General features: G+C 34.9%; 2 protein-coding genes across 6 annotated transcripts; both read right to left on the bottom strand.

The window, feature by feature from the left end:
* Positions 1-164: 164 nt before the first annotated feature.
* LOC143205231 (uncharacterized) lies at positions 165-6,542 on the bottom strand. Of its 5 annotated transcripts, none has more exons than XM_076418398.1 (6): positions 4,970-6,542; positions 2,096-4,759; positions 1,508-2,028; positions 1,292-1,448; positions 945-1,235; positions 165-889 (listed from the first exon to the last, which is right to left on the bottom strand). In XM_076418398.1, the coding sequence occupies exons 2-6, from the start codon at positions 2,336-2,338 to the stop codon at positions 380-382; spliced, it is 1,722 nt and encodes a 573-aa protein (XP_076274513.1). In that variant the 5' UTR covers positions 2,339-4,759; positions 4,970-6,542; the 3' UTR covers positions 165-379. The 5 variants fall into 5 exon arrangements, with proteins under 5 accessions (XP_076274513.1, XP_076274512.1, XP_076274514.1 ...); XM_076418397.1 differs by having other exon boundaries at positions 2,096-4,766; XM_076418399.1 differs by having other exon boundaries at positions 2,096-2,391; positions 6,344-6,518.
* A 2,556-nt stretch (positions 6,543-9,098) lies between these two features.
* Positions 9,099-13,180, bottom strand: LOC143205233 (luciferin 4-monooxygenase). Its single transcript, XM_076418402.1, has 5 exons — positions 12,957-13,180; positions 11,152-11,672; positions 10,298-10,457; positions 9,948-10,238; positions 9,099-9,863 (listed from the first exon to the last, which is right to left on the bottom strand). Exons 1-5 carry the CDS (start codon positions 13,062-13,064, stop codon positions 9,354-9,356), a joined length of 1,590 nt encoding a protein of 529 aa, XP_076274517.1. The 5' UTR covers positions 13,065-13,180; the 3' UTR covers positions 9,099-9,353.
* Positions 13,181-21,115: the final 7,935 nt, after the last annotated feature.

Genomic DNA, 21,115 nt, shown 5'->3' on the forward strand with positions numbered 1-21,115 from the left:
TACAATCAATATCTCAATAATACAAAAGGAAAAACTATTATTTTATGAAAAGAAATATCAAAAACCACTGCATTTAACAATTATATTCGACATTTTATACTTAATGAATGAAAGCTTCCGTATTGCAAGCTGTCGATAAGGTTTAGATAAAAAAAACTAATTAGTTTTTGATATATATTTATTTATAAACAGAGGATTAGCTAGTTATGCAGTCAAATTATTGTTTCACAACGACTTAAGCCTTAAATATATCTTATCAAAAATTGGCTTAAACAATATAAATAAAAATTCAGATTTCTAAACCTATTTATCTAAATGACATAAATAGTAGCTGTACAAACTAGTTTAAATATATTAAAACTAAATTAGAGTCAATGCCCTATCTCATTTTAATGAAATTATCTCGTACTATTCGCCTTTGTACTTTACCAGTGGCTGTTCTTGGTATTTTATCCAATATAACCAAACCGGCTCTGAGTTTACGATAATTCGCAACTCGTGAGTTGCAATAATCAATCAATTCCTCCTCAGTGACGTCAGCATTTTGCTTCAGAACGACCGCGGCGCCCGGATGATTGTTGTCCACCTGGTGAGGAACACCAAAAACTACTACTTCCTCGACATCCGGATGCGACAGGAGCACATTCTCGATGGTTTCCGGTAATATTTGGAAAAACTGGTACTTGAACATCTCTTTTAACCTGCCCAGAACATAAATGTAGTTATCTTCGTCGTAATAACCCAAATCGCCCATTTTAACGAAGCCATCCTCATCGAAAACGCCAGGATCTTCCAGTTTATGATAACCACCCATAATGAACTGAGATTTTACTCGTATTTCTCCTTCCTGGTTGGGTCCGAGTAGTTTACCCGACTCCAAATCGACCACCTACCGACAGGGAATCAGTTAATACAAGCATTCAAACAGTGATCTAAATAGCTACCTTTATCTCGACACCTGGTGATGGTTTTCCTGAAGACATCAGCTTGGTTTTATATGCTTTCTCATCTCGGAGGTCAAAGAATGTTAGTATGTTGCACTCGGTCGAACCATAAGCCATAGTAACCTTGGTATGGGGCAAAATATATCTTAGTTTTTGTATTTGATCCTTCTGCATTACCGCGCCACCAATAGTGAAAGATAACAAAGAGGATGTGTCGTATTTCTTCAATGTCTTCTGGTCTAAACTGGTGAGTTTATACGTGAATGTGTTGGAGCAAAAACTGTAAGTCATCTGAAAATGTTTAAACAATGGTTAGCCATAGAGCAAGGAAAAGGTTAAAAACTTACTTTGTATTTATCGACCAGATAGAGATACCTTTCCCCCGAAATTTCTTTTCCAACAACTTTGGCTGTACCAGTCACCATGCAGGCTGAAGTTAGCATTATTGCTGTTATCCAATAAAATGATGTAAAGTGCATGATAACTCCTGGTGTGAGATTTGATCTGAAATCATGTCACATTTACAGTAACATAAATATCGATCAGAATTTATTTCAACTCACTCGATCCAGATACTTCCTCCGTTTAAAGCATAATTATTCGTGATGTAGATTCCTTTTTGGGCCGACGTCGTCCCACTACTGAAAATAATGAAGGCTAGATCGGTGTCAGTCTGCCTGACGGGCTTAAAATCGGCTTCTTCCGGCCGTGGTGCCTCCAACTGCCTCATGGTCAAGTACTGTTCAGAATTCCCCATCACTATTATACGTGGACGCAGATTCGAGCCTTCGAGAGCCTTTTCAATCATATAAACCGAATTCTCCTCCACAAAGATCACCTTGGGCTCCACTTGTTCGATTAAGTATCGGGAATCATCAGCCGTTTGTCTGGGATCACCGGAACTAACGCATCCTCCTAAATACAACGTCGCTAGCACAGGAATGATGTTATCAAGACCGCTATGGCAACACACGAATACCACGTCCTTTGGTTTGAAGCCTAATTGTTGTAATCCTAACGCTAACCTGGTTGTTCTGGTTTTGACTTGACCATATGTTTCAACTTCATCAGTGTTACCATCGATCTGCAACAGAATAAAATAATATAAGAATAAAAAAAATATATAAAATGATAGAAAATCGACAAAGTACCTGGAAAATATTGTTCCTTATTGTACCTGCTTTGTAAAAAAAATATTCACCAAACCCCATCCTATGGGGTATGCAACCAACCATCCCACCCCTGATAATTAAGTCCCTCATTTCACAATAACTGTGTTCAGCTATAAGTAACTCCGTATATACGTTATATGAACGATTTTTAACTATTCCTTCAGCACTTATATTTATATACCCCCAACATAAATTTGTATGTTTATGAATGGCCCATTGCATTATCTTAATGAAATCTAAATAATTACGTTTATTTCTTCCAAAGTTCACCGTCACTGTAAACAGAGCGCTGATTGTGTATAAAAATAGTTATTTCGCAAGTGGGTGGTCTTCATTTCTACTACGAAGGCGGTTTAACAAGTATAGAATTAAACTTAAACTAATACAGGACATTAAAACTTTGTTACAATACGAAATACTAAATATTTTGTCATGTATCAGAAATATAAAATATAACAGGTCAATTGAAAAGTCGCCGACCTACCATAGTAAAACACATTTCTTTGGCACAATTAGTTTTTTTTATTCAACATAAACCCCATCAAGGATGATACACTGATTATAGTGAACCTCCAACTTTTCTATACCCTTTTTGTAATACGATTTGTCCTTTACCTCAAAATAGGCCTCAGTTTCGGCGATCACCTCTTCATTCGACGAAAATTTCTTCTCAGCGAGCATTCTTTTGAGATCTGAAAACAGGAAATAGTCACTGCGGACGAGGAAGCAATTCAAAGCCTATTTCATGGATTTTTGCCATCATTTTCACTGACTTGCGAAGCAACACATTCTTTTTCTTCAAATGAGGACGTTTTTCGGCTATTTCGTCCTTCAAACGGTCCAATAACTCTATGTAATAATCGCTCTTGATGGTCCTTCCTTCTTCAAGGTAGTCAATGAAAATTATTCCGCATCCGCGCATCCCAAAATACAGACGCCATAACCTTGCCAGCCGACTGTTGCGTTTTCCCATGCTTTGGAGCGGCTTCATCGTGTGCAGCCAACTCGGATGACCGTCGGTTGGACTTCGGAGTGAAGTGATGGAGCCATATTTCATCCGTTGTCAGATATCGACGCAAAAACTCAGGTTTATTACGCTTGATCATCTTCAAACACTGCTCCGGATCATCAACTCGTCGTTGTTTTTGGTCAAAAGTGAGCTCGCGCGGCACTCACTTTACACAGAGCTTTCTCATACCCACATATTCGTGAATGATATAATGTATACATTCAGTTGATATCTTTAGAGTGTCTGCTATTTCATTCAGTTTCAATTTACGATCATTAAAAATGATTTTGTGAATTTTTTTATTGTTTTCGTCGGTAATAACCTCTTTTGGGTGTCCAATGTGTTTACCGTCTACGGTGCTCACTTCACCACATCTAAATTTAGCATACCAATCCTTGATGGTTGATTTTCTTGGGGCAGTGTCCGAAAACTCGTCATCAAGCCAAGTTTTTAATTCAACTGTTTTTTCCCTTCAAAGAGAAATATTTTATCAACACGCAAAATTACTTTTTATCCATTTTCACAACAACAAAAGTTGCTTCACTCAAAATGCTATAATATACAAACTAATGGTCTGACAGCAGTCAAATTTATACACGCATCTTTTGAGGGTTAGGGCTAACTAAAAACATATGGATTTAATTCTAGTATCGCCATCTATGTGTCAAGCAGGAGACTTTACAATTGACCTGTTAGATGTTTGATTATCTAAATAGAATAGAACTAATTCAGCCCAGGCCATTATCAGAAAAATCATTTCCTCTCATGAACACTAAATATTTAAATATACTATCAAACAAACAGACTATTGTTGAAGACTTGGTAAGACCTACGACGATAAAGAAAACAATATTTCCACAGGTCTTGATGAGTACAAACTTGTGCCATATTGTATGAACACAATTTTTGTACTTGGTTAGCGTTTAATAATGATAACCTTTTTGCTTTTATGATTTAGGAAACTGAATCTAATTCAATTTTTGATGTTTGTGGTTGATAAATATCGTTGTTCGAAAAAAATTCGTCATTTCCTTCAGTAGTTCGAGTACTGTCACTCCTACACCCTGGCATAAGATTGCAAGATATTGCATTCTTTGCCGCCTCCCATCTAGTGTGATGAGAAAGTACTGTCAATATGGCTCAATTCATTTCAGGCGACTGTGTAAAAAACTTATCAGATCTTCTTTCTAAGCTCTATTTTGGTGGTGATTGTTGACTTCAGCACTTTAATTATTTACTCTATTATAGTTCTATAGCAGAGAAAGTCTCACGTTTACCCAATTTACCACATAAGTCATATTCTGATTTACTTCTCTTTCTTCGCTATGGGATTGTCAAGAGATTTTCATCTTATGGGATAAATATATACTAACCAAGCCTAAGACAGTCTTGTATTAGTATAGACCGTTTGAATTGAATGACTATACTCAAATCTATTTGGAAGTCATACATATTTAGAATACTAACTACAATATACCTCAACATCAGGTAAATTAAATACTAATTACGAATTACATTGTTAAGAAGTAATTAAACCACAAATACCAAATATGTATTTGTATTATTTATTTTGATCACAAGTAATTCAAATACTACCCAACACTGATACAAGGTTATTAATACTATGTAGTTTTCTATACCCTAAAAATATTTTAACAAATAGCAGTGAAAACATAGTTTGTACAAACCATTACAAACTATAAGCAGTCTCATTATTTAGAGTTAAACAACATCTCAAAGTTTCAAAATTCTGTTCAAAACCTAAAGACCTATATGATTTATTTAGTATATCTTAGCCTCATAGAGCAGCACTTTACTCGTTGCAAAGAAACTAGAAATATAACTGATTCTTGGATCGTTTTAAACACGATATTTTTTAAGGCTAATATATCAACTTCTCTGAGTAAAGCCTAAAAATTTTGAAGAGAAACCTTAAAATTTATTTTATCACCCTGTACAAATAGCGATATTCATTATAGACACCTGTGGGGTTACATTTAACTGACAGTTGCAATGTTATTAGTTCGTGACAATGTTATTACAATTGAGCTACATGACAGCATGAAAAGTTATATGAACAAAAAATATTTCTTCAAATAGAATTGTACTATAAGTGACATAAATCATGTCGTTATTGTGGATCCCTCGTAAAAAAAACCAACGAATTTCTATGACGTTCGAATAATTTATTAGATTACAGCGACGTTTAAGGGAAACATTACGTTAATAGTTGAAATCAAAAGAAACATGCTTGTAAATGTTTGTTTTGGTTTCTGTGAATGCTAGTTTGGTTGCAGATAAAGAACTAGTGGTGCCGATAAAGAAAACTATCAGCGACATTAAGTCATAAAACTTTTTAAAAACATCTGAAAGGCTTGAGAGTCATTATGAAAAATTAATAATTTTCAACAAAATGATGCAACAAAAGAAATATATAAGCTAAGTTTAAAGAAGTTTAGTTGAAATATAAGAAAGAAATAATTGATTCTTATAATAACTGACACATAATACATATTAAAAGTGCGAAAAACGATCAAAAGCAGGTATTTTCGACAACCTTGTGAATGCTGTAATGAATTTTCCATATCACATGTTGCCAAGTCATATAAGCTTGAACATTAGAGAAAATAAAAGATCACTTCTATTCTCTTAAACTCAAATTGTTCAATGTACAAACCCTAGAATTGTGGTTATACAAAATTGGTCCTAAACAAAGGCCCAAGTGCAAAATTGATTATTAAAAATAGATAAAATTGAAATGCCAGCATAAAATTGAAAACGTAGAAATGAAATCGTACTTAGTTATCCTCTGGAGAAACATATTGAGTTAATATCTGACAAATCCTTAAATCCTTTTTCTGTTCAATTTTAGTAGCTACATTAAACTAAAAATGATACCCTCATGATAGTTTTTAAAGTGTTAATGGAGTTATATTAATTGAATTTTTGATAAAATAGTAACAGAAAGCCAGTGCTTAATCAGAATATTATTTTGGTAGAAAAGGTGTTATTGGTCCACAATTTAACACTCATAATGAACGCGTTTACTATATATATATATATATATATATATATATATATATATATATATATATATATATATATATATATATATATATATTATATTTTATATTTTTGAACATGTTTAAATATTAATAAAATAGTCATTTAACTTCAAAAATTACTATACAATGAATTGAAACGAATATGAATTTTACCTGAAAAATGTTATCACCTATTTCGCTAGCTTTTTCAAAAAAAAATTCACCAAATCCAATCTTATGAATTTTTACAGGCTTTCCACCTCGAATGATTAAATCTTCCATGGTAACTGTTGTCTGCAAGTAACTAATACTGCCAACGAAACAATATCAAAAATTGTCTCTGTTGTTGCTGGGAAATGATTTCAATACAAGTGACTTATGCGCATGTGAATTTCGAAATATGTTTTGAACACTGCATTTTTTACACTGCACATTTTTATTCTATGCAACAGCAGCGTGCGTCATAAGCTCTTATTATAAAAGTGTTTGTGTGCAAAGAAAATGATAAAAGATGGAAATAATCAAATTTTGGCTGTCAAGGAACTGTTATTTATATAGTTGGAACTCAAGTACTTACTAAAATAAAATTTTAAGCTCTGTGAACTAATTTTGAAGCATTATTATACATAGAGCATATAAGTCAATTTTTTTCCATATCACGTTTTTTTAATATATCTGTGCAAGGAAAGATTCTATGGAAGAATATTCGAGCTAGTATTTAATATCACCTATTTAATATATATGATTTTGTTCAAAATTTCTATTAACTAATGTTATAGGGTCACATGGGATGACTGAAAGTTTTTAAAAATTTACTGAAACTGCAAATAAAAATATAATGTAGGATTTAAGATACTACATTGTTAAAATGTAAGAACTATGCTATGTAAGATTATATCATAACTTGAGATATTCCTTTAGCATCTATGCAATGAATTATTTCAAAATATAATATTTAAATTTAAACACAATTTAAAACAAGTTCAAAATGTTTTAGACTTATTGCATTATCCTACTATTAAGACAAACTCTAAACTATTCTCAAATTTTATGACAGAAGTTAATTCAACTTTCTTCATATTTCTTATTCTATATCGTCGACTAATTATGTGAAATAACCAATGTTTATAATGAGTAAAATAATTTTGTAGCCTATGAAATGTCCTTTTTCACATATAAGGTTCATTTTCATAACAGCATTAGCTAACCTTATTGTTGTCAACAAAAGAATAAAGCTTTCCACAAACGTTCACTTTTACAATCTCATATTATTTACATATTATACTCAGAACATTGTTAGAAATATATTGTATAATACTTCATCATTTCGATATTTTTCACCTAAAATATATATTGCAAAAGCAGTAAAAATACCAACTTGCTTAAACGAATATTTGTTTGCGTATATTTTAAAAGAAAACTGCATTGTTCCTTGTTTATTTATTCCACTCTTCGTTCTCGCCCTTGCATATAGCTTATCTCTAATTTGCCTTTTATGGCTTTCGTTTATCTACTGCTTTCTACTTTGTCTTATATCCCACGTGATAACTAACAACTCACCAACAAATGAGGAATTAAAACTCTAACAAAGTATTTTATAACTGTTAATATTCTTTGCAAAATTCATTATAACTCTTGCACAAATAAACATAATCTTTATCTGCAATATTTTGTTAGTACTTGGATAAGGAATGCATTCACTGATAGAAGATTCACTGAAGATATCTGAAATGACTCGAAGTTAATACCACTAAAATTTACAGATACATCTTAATAACCTTTAGAATTACCTCTAATACAATTTAACCGTACCAAATTTCACACCTTCAGGTGCCCCCATTTTGTAAATATCAATGTATAGAAGCAATATCTTTAACATAGTTACCCCAATTGACTACAAACGTATCGACCTATGACAAAAAGGAAGTCATTTTCGAATTCACTATACCTTTTGGAACTAGCTTTTGGAATTTTAACAATATCTTAGAACAAAACATTAACAATAGCTAGAAAATGGCTAATATTTCATTTGTTACATAGGACTAATTTTTTTCAGATGGTAAACCCCCCTGGTTTAACAATGTTTTAAATTATGTTTTATAATCTTAATCAATGTTGTCTTATATAACAAAAACAAAAAAAAATGTTTATTAACCCTACTTTATCTTATTTATATATAATAATTATATAATTGATAATCAAACAAACAAAACGAGTTAAATATATTTAAACATCTTTGTACAGTTCAATTTCATTTTAACCAAATTGTCCCTCACTACTCTTCTCTGTATTTAACCAGTTACCAGTCAATTTATGAAGGTTAAACAATTTGGAATTACAATAGCTTTTCTGGTCCTCTAGGGGAGCATCACTGTTTGGTTTCAGAACGACCACTGCGCCGAGATGATTGTTGGGGAACAAATTACATTGCATTCAGTCGAACCTTATGTCATGTTTACTTTAGTATGAGACAAGATATATTTTAGTCTCTGTATTTGGTGAGTTGATAGGTGAAGGGGTTCGAATAGAAACTGTATGTCATCTAAAAAAGGTATACTTGTAAAGGATCATGGGGAGTGGAGACTAAAAAGAAAGAGTTACCTTGTAGAGGTTAAGAAGTTTTTCATTTAGTATCAACTTATTCACTGTATATAGAGGCTAATCATGAAATGTTCGAAATTGCATTTTAGACATTCATTAATTTTGTTTAATATCAAAAAATGTGGTACTGAAACCCATCAAACGTCTTTAGAAACTGGTAATTCCAATTCCCAATTTTGGATTTTGGTTTCATCGATTTAAAAGTAGTAATTTTGATGCCAATGACATATAACGGTTTAAAAGAAAAAAACAATCGGAAGGCAATGAATTTCAAGACATCTTAAAAGAAAATCCAGCAGGATCTCTAGTATAGAGAAAAAAAGACTTGTTTTGATACGAGTAGTACTTTATTTCTTTTATAGGATTCATATAAAAATATAACGCAATTTTTTCATGCAGTAAATCGCCCTGATTTCACAATGTTTTATATTTTGTTTTATATATCTAGTCAATATTGTCTTATATAATAAAAACAAAGAACTTGTTTATAAACCTACTTATCTTATTTATACATAATAATTATATAAATGGTAATCAAACGAACCAAAACAAATTAAACATATTTAAACATCTCTGTACAGTTCTATTTCATTTTAATAAAATTGTCTCTCACTATTCTTCTCTGTATTTTACCAGTGGCTGTTTTTGGTAACTTCTCCAGAATAACTAACCCCGCTCTCAATTTATGAAGATTAGACAATCTGGAATTACAATAGCTTTTCAGGTCCTCTAGGGTAACATCACTGTTTGGTTTCAGAACGACCACTGCGCCGGGATGATTGTTGTCCACCCTATGGGGAACTCCAAAAACTACAGCTTCTTCGACATCGGGGTGTAAGAGTAAAATCCCCTCAATTGCTTCCGGTAATATTTGGAAATACTGGTACTTGAACATGCTTTTTATCCTGCCCAAGACGAAAATGTACTTGTCCCCGTCGTAGTAACCGTAATCACCCACTTTAATGAAACCGTCTTCATCGAAAACCTCGGAACTTTCCATTTTGTGATAGCCGGACATTGCAAACGACGATCTTACGCGGATTTCTCCTTCCTGATGAGGTCCGAGGAGTTTTCCGGACTCCAAATCGACCACCTGCCAGAGACGAAGGACTTAATTCATAGATGTCTCAAGATGAATAGATCTCTCTCATAGATGAATCAATGTTTAAGGGCCTACCTTTATCTCAACGCCTGGAACAGGTTGTCCTGAAGACACCAACTTGGTTCTGTAGGCCTTGTCGTCACTAATATCAAAGGAACAAATCACATTGCATTCAGTCGAACCGTAAGTCATGGTTACTTTAGTATGAGGCAAAATATCTCTTAGTCTCTGTATTTGAGCTGCCTGCATTACAGCTCCACCCACAGAGAAAGACACCAAGGAAGAAGTGTCGTATTTTTTGAGAACCTCCTCGTCTAAATTGGTTAGTTGATAGGTGAAGGTGTTCGAACAGAAACTGTACGTCATCTAAAAAAGTTATACTTGTAATAATCATGGAGAGAGGGGAGTAAAAAGGAAAGAGTTACCTTGTATTTGTCCACCAAGTAGAGGTACCTTTCTCCTGTAATATCTTTTCCAACAATTCTCGCTGTACCAGTCACTATACAGGCTGAAGTTAACATGATGGCTGTCCCCCAAAAAAACGACGTAAAATGCATTATAACCCCAGGTATTAGATTGTTTGCCCTAAAATTATGTATTATATTAGATGTTTGCATGTAGTTTGATCGATGGCTTTGACTTTTCCCTACGTTAAACGTTATTTATTTCATTTAGTATCAAGTTATTCACTGTATACATAAGACACTAATCATGGAACTTTCAAAATTGGATTTTAGACATTCATTAATTTTGTTTAATATGAAAAAATGTGCTACTCAAGCCCATCAAACGTCTTTAGAAACTAGTGATTCCAATTCCCAATTTTAGATTTTGGTTTCATCGATTTAAAAGTAGTAATTTTGCTGCCAATGACATAAAACGGTTTAAAAGACCAAAACAAACCGAGGACAAAGGATTTCAAGGCTTGTTAAAAGAAAATTCATGGATTTTTAGGGAATCTTAAAGTTGAAAACGCAGCGAGTTTTTAGTGAATGACTAGTTACCCAAATTTAAAACCATGGGTGCCGAATGTCTTTAAAATACTTTTCCTGCAGTGCCATTTCGATTTTTTTGCCCCTAATCTTTTAATGGACAGTGACGAACAATGTGAACGCTTTCACACGGAAATAAAACAGATAGAAGAGCGCTATCAAGAGAGATGGATCAATTGGATTGGTACGATTTGACAAAAAAACCGTTTTATTTAATGTTATAGAACAAAAGAATTATGAGAATAGATATATGACCTAATAGTTAATATTAATTTATTGTTACTCACTCCATCCAAATATTTCCCCCATTAAGAGCGTATCTGTTCGTGACGTGGACTCCCTTCTGTACTGACGTCGTCCCACTGCTAAACAAAATAAATGCCAGATCTGACTCAGTCTGTTTGATCGGCTCGAAATCGACTTCTTCGGGATGGGGCGCTTCCAGCGTGCTCATACATGAATACGACTCATGATATCCCATCACTACTATACTCGGACGTAGTTTCGAACCTTTTAGGGCCTTCTCTATGGTTAGTACCGAGTTCTGCTCGACGAATATCACCTTGGGCTCCACTTGCTCGATTAAGTAACGGGTATCCTCCGCCGTCAGTCTGGGATCACCGGAACTAACACATCCTCCTAAATACAACGTCGCCAATACGGGAATAATATTATCATTGCCGCTATAACAGCAAATAAATACCACATCTTTCGGTTTGAGACCTAGTTGTCTCAGACCTATCGCCAAGCGAGTGGTTCTGGTCTTGACTCGGTCATATGTTTCGATTTCTTCAGTGTTCCCATCAATCTACAACAATATTATTGCATGTTTCATACAAATGGTAATAATATATTTGATGTATAGCGAAAACATTGGCAATAACATGATTTTATCAAATAAACACAAAATATTGAAGACAAAACAGGTATCAAAACATATTGATATTGCTTGAAAATTATTTCTTTTGATATTGTTGATAATGTCATTAATACTTTACTGTTTATTAAATTTTATATTTATTGTTTTGTATGCATATATGTATTTATGTGTTCCCTCTTGTATTCCCAATTAATTGAAATAGAAAAATAATTTAATTTTACACCTAATTATTTGAAACACAAAAACGAGCTTTAATTTTAAATGAAAATAAAGAAACTTATTGAAAAACCACAAATTACAACCAAATATCTCTTTGGAGTAAAAAACTTGATTTTGTAACTTAGTTGACTTGATATTAAGCTTTTATCAATCATTTCTCATGCAGAATTTAAGTGATTGCACTATGCTAGACATACAATTCAACAAATTTATTTAATTTCATTAATATTTATATGGCTACCTTTCATATGAATATAAAACAATGATAAAAATCAGGTGAAGAAAATTAATAAAACAAACCAACATTTTCTTAAAAAATATATAAAAATTTCTGAAAAATTATATTCTAAATATTTGTAGAAAATATACTCTAGAAATACATAAAAATATATTCTAAATATAATTACCAATCATCTTAATTGTGTTACAGACAATATACTAATTATAAAAAAAACATTAAGCTAAAATAAAAAGAAAGTATAATATTAATATGAAATTATAATATATTAACCAAAAAAAATCAGCTATTTATATAATCGTTTCAAGCTCTTTCATTTAACAATTCTCTAAAGGTTGTTTAAATGAATAAGTATAACAACTGTATATATTTTTAAGTTATAGATTATTGCCTTAATATATTCTGCAATCTGTGACATCATAATATTCTCTTCATTAACAGTTATTAAATATTTTCATATATTGTAAATATTTCTTGCAATTACATTTAGGCAAATTTGACAAATAACATTAAGTAGTACTACCGGTAATTAGTTTAAAAAATATAATAAAAAATACACTCCACTTTTAATACAGCTTCTGAAATGTACAATTAACAATTCTCCGGCACATAATAAACCCCAAATACCAACAAATCCTAATAAAAAGTGAATTAAATTCAAAAATAATAGCAAAGCGATATAAAAATCGTTAACAAACAATTTTGTATATTTCAAAAAAACACGTATTTTTTCATAGAAATGTAATAAAACGTACCTGGAATATTGAGTCGCCAATTTCGGCAGCTTTTTCAAAGAAATATTCACCAAATCCGTTCGTGTAAACATTCTCAGGCTGGGTACTTCGCACTATTAAATCTTCCATGATAGACTATGTTGAATAAAAAAGCAAGTACTGATAAACAATAAATATCTGGTAGGCATTCGAGGCAACGTTCGCGAAATGACTGCCTTATGCGCATGTGTATTTCAAGTGCATTTTATTACTGCAATGGGAAAATCCCAATGCAGCTGAATTATATGTGTGAACAGAGATGAACTTAAAATTCTGCTGAAAAATAATTCGATGTTTAATGAAATAATCTAATTAAATATAAATATCTTCGACATATTTTATATTTAAAAACATCTTAAACATAGAATAGCTTATTAAAATTTCGATATAATAATTAATTAATTAATTTATGTATTAAATACATTATATACGTTATTAGCCTCATCCTACAGTACCATGTACAGTAATCCTACAGCCTCATGTACAGTTTTGGTATATATTTTTTTGTTTTCTTGCAACAAAAGCGTTTAAACAATGGGCATCATGAGTAATGAAAAATCACAAATTGATTTTAATAATAAAATAGTATATAAAAATTCTTAAAAAAATATATTTATTTTAAAACTACAGGTATAATTAGTAATATTTTAGTAACAATAAAAGCATAAAGTTTCAAAATGTTAAGTCAAACACCACTCAGAATCCTTACCAAACACTGACGTCAATTAACGTTTCCTAGCCATCATTTCCTCATTGCACACAATGTTATATCTGAATGTTTAGATATTTTATAGAATTTTTTATACATATTTTAAAGTCTCCTTTTTATCAACGAGTGTTTATCTGGACTGGACCTACAGTTTAACGTGGGCTCCGAACCACGGTACTCGACATTAAGTCTACCGACAGGCGAGTGACCTACTTAGAGATCATTCTAGAAGACATCCGGTCTTACCCGGCCTGGTTACTGGCGTGACTGAGATTATTTCTTTGTCGGATTTTGCACTCTTACCTAGGAGAATCGCAAATTTTACACAATTACAAACATAAATTTACGGCCATGCCGCTGCCGAATTCGAACCCGACGACGCGACAGTAGGGGGACCGTCCTGTCGCCTTTACAACTGCGCCAACCAAGCCGGCATTTTATATATTTAATAGCATTTTTGAGCATTGATGAAGAGGAGAACCAACACCATCAACAACTAACAAGCAAATGGAAGGTAAGCTTGGTGGTACAGTGGTTAAGGCCACAGGACTGTCCTCCTACTATTACGTTAGTCCCGGGTTCGAATCCTGCTGGGGCATGGATGAAGTTTATGTTTGTTATTGTAATTTTAAATGTCTTTATAGACAAAAAATAACCCTCCCAGTCACGCCAGTAACCAGGCTGGGTAAGACCGGATGTCTTCTGGGTTGTTCACTGGCCAGTCGGTAGGCTTAATGCCGGGGACCGTGGTTAAACTGTAGTTCCAGTCCAAGAAAACCCCTATTGGTAAAAGGGAGATTTTAAAATATATTTGGTTAAAATAAAACAAAGATATATCAAGGCAAATAACCCGAATTTGGCTAGAAACGACTCGTTGATGGCGACCGTATAATGCAAAATATTAAAACTTACTAAGTATATACATAGTTAATGTTATTGAACCAAAATATTTAAGATAATATAATTCTTAGGGTATAAGTAATAGAAGGGGATATTCCAGATCACTAGCCATGAAAAAAAAAGTGAACAAAATAAAATTTAAAATACCATGAGTATAACACTTTACAAGATTGATAACTAAGATATAACTTATCAAGACTGAGGGAAAAGAAAAGATCATCCATACCCTCCTCCCCCCCCCTGCATCCATAAACTATCAGTTTATAAGGACGTAATCTAGAAAATATTCAAATGGGGCGCGGTCCGTAGACTCCCCCGGGCCTCGTAAAAATCGAATTAAAGCCAACGGGCCCCTATATCAGACTACAGACTACCTGTTATGTGTTTATTGCAGGGAAGAGGCCCGCGATCATAAACCCCGGTACGGACCTGGAACGCCAAACCGAAGGTTATTAAATTTGTTATGCGCGGTTGGAGTAACGCCGAGCTCCGATGAGGAATCGCGGCTCCCCCCTCTCGTGGGCTCAGCGAATTACATTTGATTTAAGTCGATAGAGGACGTCACAGAAAAAGACCCGAAGGGTATGCGAATTTGAACCGGTTTAAAATATATCAATGATAACATATCTTCCGGCTTGGTTGGCGCAATGGTAAAGACGACCTAACGGTCCTCGTATTGTTACGATAGTCGAGGATGCTGGAGCATGGTCCTAAATTGAATGTCATAGGCAAGAGTGTAAAATCCGACGAGGAAAATGATCCCAGTCACGCCAGTATCCACACTGGTTAAGATATAATAATAAGATTTAAGATAATAATAAGTTAAGATTGAATGAAGAGGTGATCAACGAAACTGAAGCCTATTTTGAAATAAAGGACAAATCGTACTACAAAAATGCTATCGAAAAGTTGGAGGGTCGCTATAATCAGTGTATGACCAGTGAAGGGAATTATGTTGAATGAAAAAAACTAATTTTGCTAAAAAAAATTGTTTTACTATGATAGGGCGGGGACTTTTCAATTGACCTGTTATATGACCGGTACTGTACTGTACATGCAACGAAAACCGACCATTATAAATCATTAATTATAAAGTTATTAAGTTTCGTAACGGGTAAAGGGGACGTAGAAGGACGGTAAATCACCGTCGCCCCGTCGAATTATCTTCATCTGCATGGTTCGACGTCCGCGGCGGTGGCGGCGGCGGCAGCGGCAGCAGCTCGGCGAGATGGGGTAGGGCGAGAGATCGGTAATAAACGAGCGGACTCGACCCGAAAATTCCAAAGATCCAGCCATATTTCCTGCTCTATTGGTCTCGAAAACTAAAGTTCCCGGGGCCGGCGGGCGGGTGTCGCAGACGGATGTGGCGGTCAAATGAAGCGTGAAAGATGACTGGAAGTCGTTCGGCGATTTGACGGTTTTATACGGGCGATGCGTCGCTACCGTCCCGTCATTTACGAGCTCGGATTATGGCTGCCCGACGGAGTGTCATGCCGCGGCGTCTGCCGGTCTGACGGATTTGCATCCTACCATGTTGTTTAACGTGTCTTTCCCCGACTTTAACCCTCCCTCTTCGTATTTTATTTTGAATTATACGTGTATTTGAAAAAATCACAGTTTCCAAACAATGACAATAATACTTCAACAAAACAACTCCGCTTGAAAGGCGTTGCAACTGAATCCTACAATCTTTAAAATGGTTTTATAGTTGAATGTGTTACGAATCATTTTTAATTTGGGACGGGATGGAAGTAATAACATCACTTTTGGCTTTGGAACAAGAGAGAAACTTTAGTTACATCCCTAGCCTTTTGCACTATTTTGAACACCCTGGACAGAAACTACAACAGACGACAGTAAAAAGCCTATCCATCCATGCCTATACGAGTTTCTATTGGATAGGACTCCACATGCGCACTTGTTCTAATATAGCATGACAGTTTTCACAACTCGCGTCCTTTTCTACCACGCATTTCGTACCACAGCCTCAGTTGTGGTTAGAATGATTATTTTAACAGGTCAATTGAAAAGTACCCGGCCTTGAAAAGCTTGATGCCGAGTTTCCGGATACTGCCTCAGGAAAATCAATCATCAAGGATTGGTATGCTAAGTTTAGACGTGGTCAAGTGAGCACCGAAGACGGTGAACGCAGTGGACGCCCAAAAAAGGATGTTACCGACGAAAACATCCACAAAATAATTTTGAACGACCGTAAATTGAAATTGAATGAAATAACAGACACTCTAAAGATATCAACTGAACGTGTACATCATATCATTCACGAATATTTGGGTATGAGAAAGCTCTGTGCAAAGTGATTGCCGCGCGAGCTCACTTTTGACCAAAAACAATGACGAGTGGATGATTCAGAGCAGTGTTGGAAGATGATCAAGCGTAATAAACCCGAGTATTTGTCTCGATATGTGACAATGGATGAAACATGGCTCCATCATTTAACTCCGAAGTCCTATCGACAGTCATCCGAGTGGACTGCACACGATCAACCCGCTCCAAAGCGTGAGAAAACGCGACAGTCGGCTGGCAAGTTTATGGCGTCTGTATTTTGGGATGCGCATAGAATAATTTTCATTGACTACCTTGAAAATGAAAGGACCGTCAACAGCGACTAATACATAGCGTTATTGGACCGTTTAAAGGACGAAATCGCCGAAAAACGGCCGCATTTGAAGAACAAGAAAATGCTGCTTCACCAAGACAATGCACCGTGTCAAAAATCCATGAATTGGGCTTCGAATTGCTTCTTGATCCACCGTGTTCTCCAGATCTGGCGCCCAGCGACTATTTCCTGTTATCAAATCTCAAAATAATGCTCACTGGGAATAAGTTTTCGTCAAATGAAGAGGTGATCGACGAAACTGTGGCCTATTTTGAAGCAAAGGACAAATCGTACTACAAAAATTGTATCGAAAAGTTGGAGGGTCGTTATAATCAGTGTATCACCATTGAAGGGAATTATATTGAATAAAAAAAACTAATTTTGCTAAAAAAAATTGTTTTACTATGATAGGGCGGGGACTTTCAATTGACCTATTATATGACCGGTACTGTACTGTACATGCAACGAAAACCGACCATTATAAATCATTAATTATGAAGTTATTAAGTTTCGTAACGGGTAAAGGGGACGTAGAAGGACGGTAAATCACCGTCGCCCCGTCGAATTATCTTCATCTGCATGGTTCGACGTCCGCGGCGGTGGCGGCGGCGGCAGCGGCAGCAGCTCGGCGAGATGGGGTAGGGCGAGAGATCGGTAATAAACGAGCGGACTCGACCCGAAAATTCCAAAGATCCAGCCATATTTCCTGCTCTATTGGTCTCGAAAACTAAAGTTCCCGGGGCCGGCGGGCGGGTGTCGCAGACGGATGTGGCGGTCAAATGAAGCGTGAAAGATGACTGGAAGTCGTTCGGCGATTTGACGGTTTTATACGGGCGATGCGTCGCTACCGTCCCGTCATTTACGAGCTCGGATTATGGCTGCCCGACGGAGTGTCATGCCGCGGCGTCTGCCGGTCTGACGGATTTGCATCCTACCATGTTGTTTAACGTGTCTTTCCCCGACTTTAACCCTCCCTCTTCGTATTTTATTTTGAATTATACGTGTATTTGAAAAAATCACAGTTTCCAAACAATGACAATAATACTTCAACAAAACAACTCCGCTTGAAAGGCGTTGCAACTGAATCCTACAATCTTTAAAATGGTTTTATAGTTGAATGTGTTACGAATCATTTTTAATTTGGGACGGGATGGAAGTAATAACATCACTTTTGGCTTTGGAACAAGAGAGAAACTTTAGTTACATCCCTAGCCTTTTGCACTATTTTGAACACCCTGGAGAGAAACTACAACAGACGACAGTAAAAAACCTATCCATCCATGCCTATACGAGTTTCTATTGGATAGGACTCCACATGCGCACTTGTTCTAATATAGCATGACAGTTTTCACAACTCGCGTCCTTTTCTACCACGCATTTCGTACCACAGCCTCAGTTGTGGTTAGAATGATTATTTTAACAGGTCAATTGAAAAGTACCCGGCCTTGAAAAGCTTGATGCCGAGTTTCCGGATACTGCCTCAGGAAAATCAATCATCAAGGATTGGTATGCTAAGTTTAGACGTGGTCAAGTGAGCACCGAAGACGGTGAACGCAGTGGACGCCCAAAAAAGGATGTTACCGACGAAAACATCCACAAAATAATTTTGAACGACCGTAAATTGAAATTGAATGAAATAACAGACACTCTAAAGATATCAACTGAACGTGTACATCATATCATTCACGAATATTTGGGTATGAGAAAGCTCTGTGCAAAGTGATTGCCGCGCGAGCTCACTTTTGACCAAAAACAATGACGAGTGGATGATTCAGAGCAGTGTTGGAAGATGATCAAGCGTAATAAACCCGAGTATTTGTCTCGATATGTGACAATGGATGAAACATGGCTCCATCATTTAACTCCGAAGTCCTATCGACAGTCATCCGAGTGGACTGCACACGATCAACCCGCTCCAAAGCGTGAGAAAACGCGACAGTCGGCTGGCAAGTTTATGGCGTCTGTATTTTGGGATGCGCATAGAATAATTTTCATTGACTACCTTGAAAATGAAAGGACCGTCAACAGCGACTAATACATAGCGTTATTGGACCGTTTAAAGGACGAAATCGCCGAAAAACGGCCGCATTTGAAGAACAAGAAAATGCTGCTTCACCAAGACAATGCACCGTGTCAAAAATCCATGAATTGGGCTTCGAATTGCTTCTTGATCCACCGTGTTCTCCAGATCTGGCGCCCAGCGACTATTTCCTGTTATCAAATCTCAAAATAATGCTCACTGGGAATAAGTTTTCGTCAAATGAAGAGGTGATCGACGAAACTGTGGCCTATTTTGAAGCAAAGGACAAATCGTACTACAAAAATGGTATCGAAAAGTTGGAGGGTCGGTTTATACCTTATACACTTATTTTCGCTTTATCTGTCACTAATTTTGTCTATAAAATAATTATATTACCTCAACAAAATGTAAATACAAAATTAACCTAAAAATGACAATAGAAACTCGTATAGGCATGGATGGATAGGCTTTTTACTATCGTTTAACTATACCTGCTGTTCTTCTTCTTTTCTACATACTAAGGGTTGGCTCGTGTATCGACATGGCTTTTTAGGTATTTTTAGGTAGGTATTTTAGGTATTTAACATCCTAATAACTAACCTAATTAGCATTATAGGCAAAGATACTTTTGAATTGTGTGAACTTAACTTTACGTAAAGACTTAGTGAATAAGTCAGCGCAATTCTCAAAGGAAAAAACATTGAGCAGTTAGCTTATTCTTTAAGCAAACTTATTTGAAGAAATGATACTTTATATCAATATGTTCAATATGCTTCTTTTGGAGTTTCAAAGTCAACATTTTTGATCATAAAAATAGCATTCTGATTATCAGCAAATAACATCACCTCCTTACTTTCTTTTAGGTATCTTAGAGATCCTTTTAAATTCAATAATTTTTGAGCTGCTAAACCTGCTTCCATCAAACTCAACACTACACAGTTTTGTTTCCAAGAGTGCCACGACATCAGGTTACCATTGTGCTATGAAACCACTAACAGTCTTCCTTGTTCATGCCCATGACTTTTAATCCACTGTTACCTTTACTATATATAAATCCATGGCCATTCGTACCACTAAGGTAGCGTAATAGTTTCCTATATCTAAGCATTTTCTTCTAAAGGGCAATCTTTAATTATTTCTTCACTTTGATCAATATTAAAGTTAACTTCCATTGGTATAGCTATTACTTTTACTTCTTGCATATTGAGCTATTTTAATTTCAAAAACCACTTTGTTTCAAGGGCTTTACTTTTCGAAGTAATACAACTATTGGATAACACTAAAATATAAGATAAGACTGAAAAGTGTAGTGAGGTGCATTTAATAATCATCCTAGATAAATAAATCAATTAAAAAACTCCATAATGATTTGCCAACACCATATCTTGCAAAACACTGAGAGCTCATTATAATTTTAAAAGCTAATATCCTTTATCAGCTTTGAATTATTCTACATATTTTAATAAATTTTTAATTATTCAACCAATTACAATTCTGTACATATGAATTACATATTTTTTTCAACGATGCCTTCAACTGGCCGCGGTAAACATCTGCAACAACAGTTTTATTCAGTTTTAGCAGCTCATAGTGCCTGTAGTGCAATTTTCATTCAATGTTTGTTATTGGGATTTATTATAACATTCACAATGAAGACGCCTGATAAAAAATCTCAATTCGCAGTTGTAAAAAGAAACAAGAATGTTCCATATTAATATGAATTATTAGCCAATAACTGAGAAGCATATTTAGAGACGGAGATTAGAGCAATTAAATCACATCTGCCTGTCTCAACCAATCAGTTGAAATCTCAATGAATAGCTCCATGGAAGACATTATTCAGACAAGCATCATACGAAGCATCAAAGTGTGTTCAGACTTATTGTTAGAGTTCA

The sequence above is a fragment of the Rhynchophorus ferrugineus genome, unplaced genomic scaffold, assembly GCF_030347505.1.
Source record: "Rhynchophorus ferrugineus isolate W39M unplaced genomic scaffold, kcgeb_rfMv2 rfM11, whole genome shotgun sequence".
NCBI classification, from domain to species: domain Eukaryota; kingdom Metazoa; phylum Arthropoda; class Insecta; order Coleoptera; family Curculionidae; genus Rhynchophorus; species Rhynchophorus ferrugineus.

Bases quoted from the DNA above. Each gene is read 5' to 3' on its own strand.
- LOC143205231 (XM_076418398.1), bottom strand. From the start codon at position 2,338: ATGCAATGGGCCATTCATAAACATACAAATTTATGTTGGGGGTATATA. The intron at 1,236-1,291 runs GTAAGTTTTTAA...AAACATTTTCAG, and splicing joins ATCTGGTCGATAAATACAAA to ATGACTTACAGTTTTTGCTC. The intron at 890-944 runs GTAGCTATTTAG...CCCTGTCGGTAG, and splicing joins CACCAGGTGTCGAGATAAAG to GTGGTCGATTTGGAGTCGGG.
- LOC143205233 (XM_076418402.1), bottom strand. From the start codon at position 13,064: ATGGAAGATTTAATAGTGCGAAGTACCCAGCCTGAGAATGTTTACACG. The intron at 10,458-11,151 runs GTGAGTAACAAT...ACATAATTTTAG, and splicing joins GGGGGAAATATTTGGATGGA to GGCAAACAATCTAATACCTG. The intron at 9,864-9,947 runs GTAGGCCCTTAA...CGTCTCTGGCAG, and splicing joins TTCCAGGCGTTGAGATAAAG to GTGGTCGATTTGGAGTCCGG.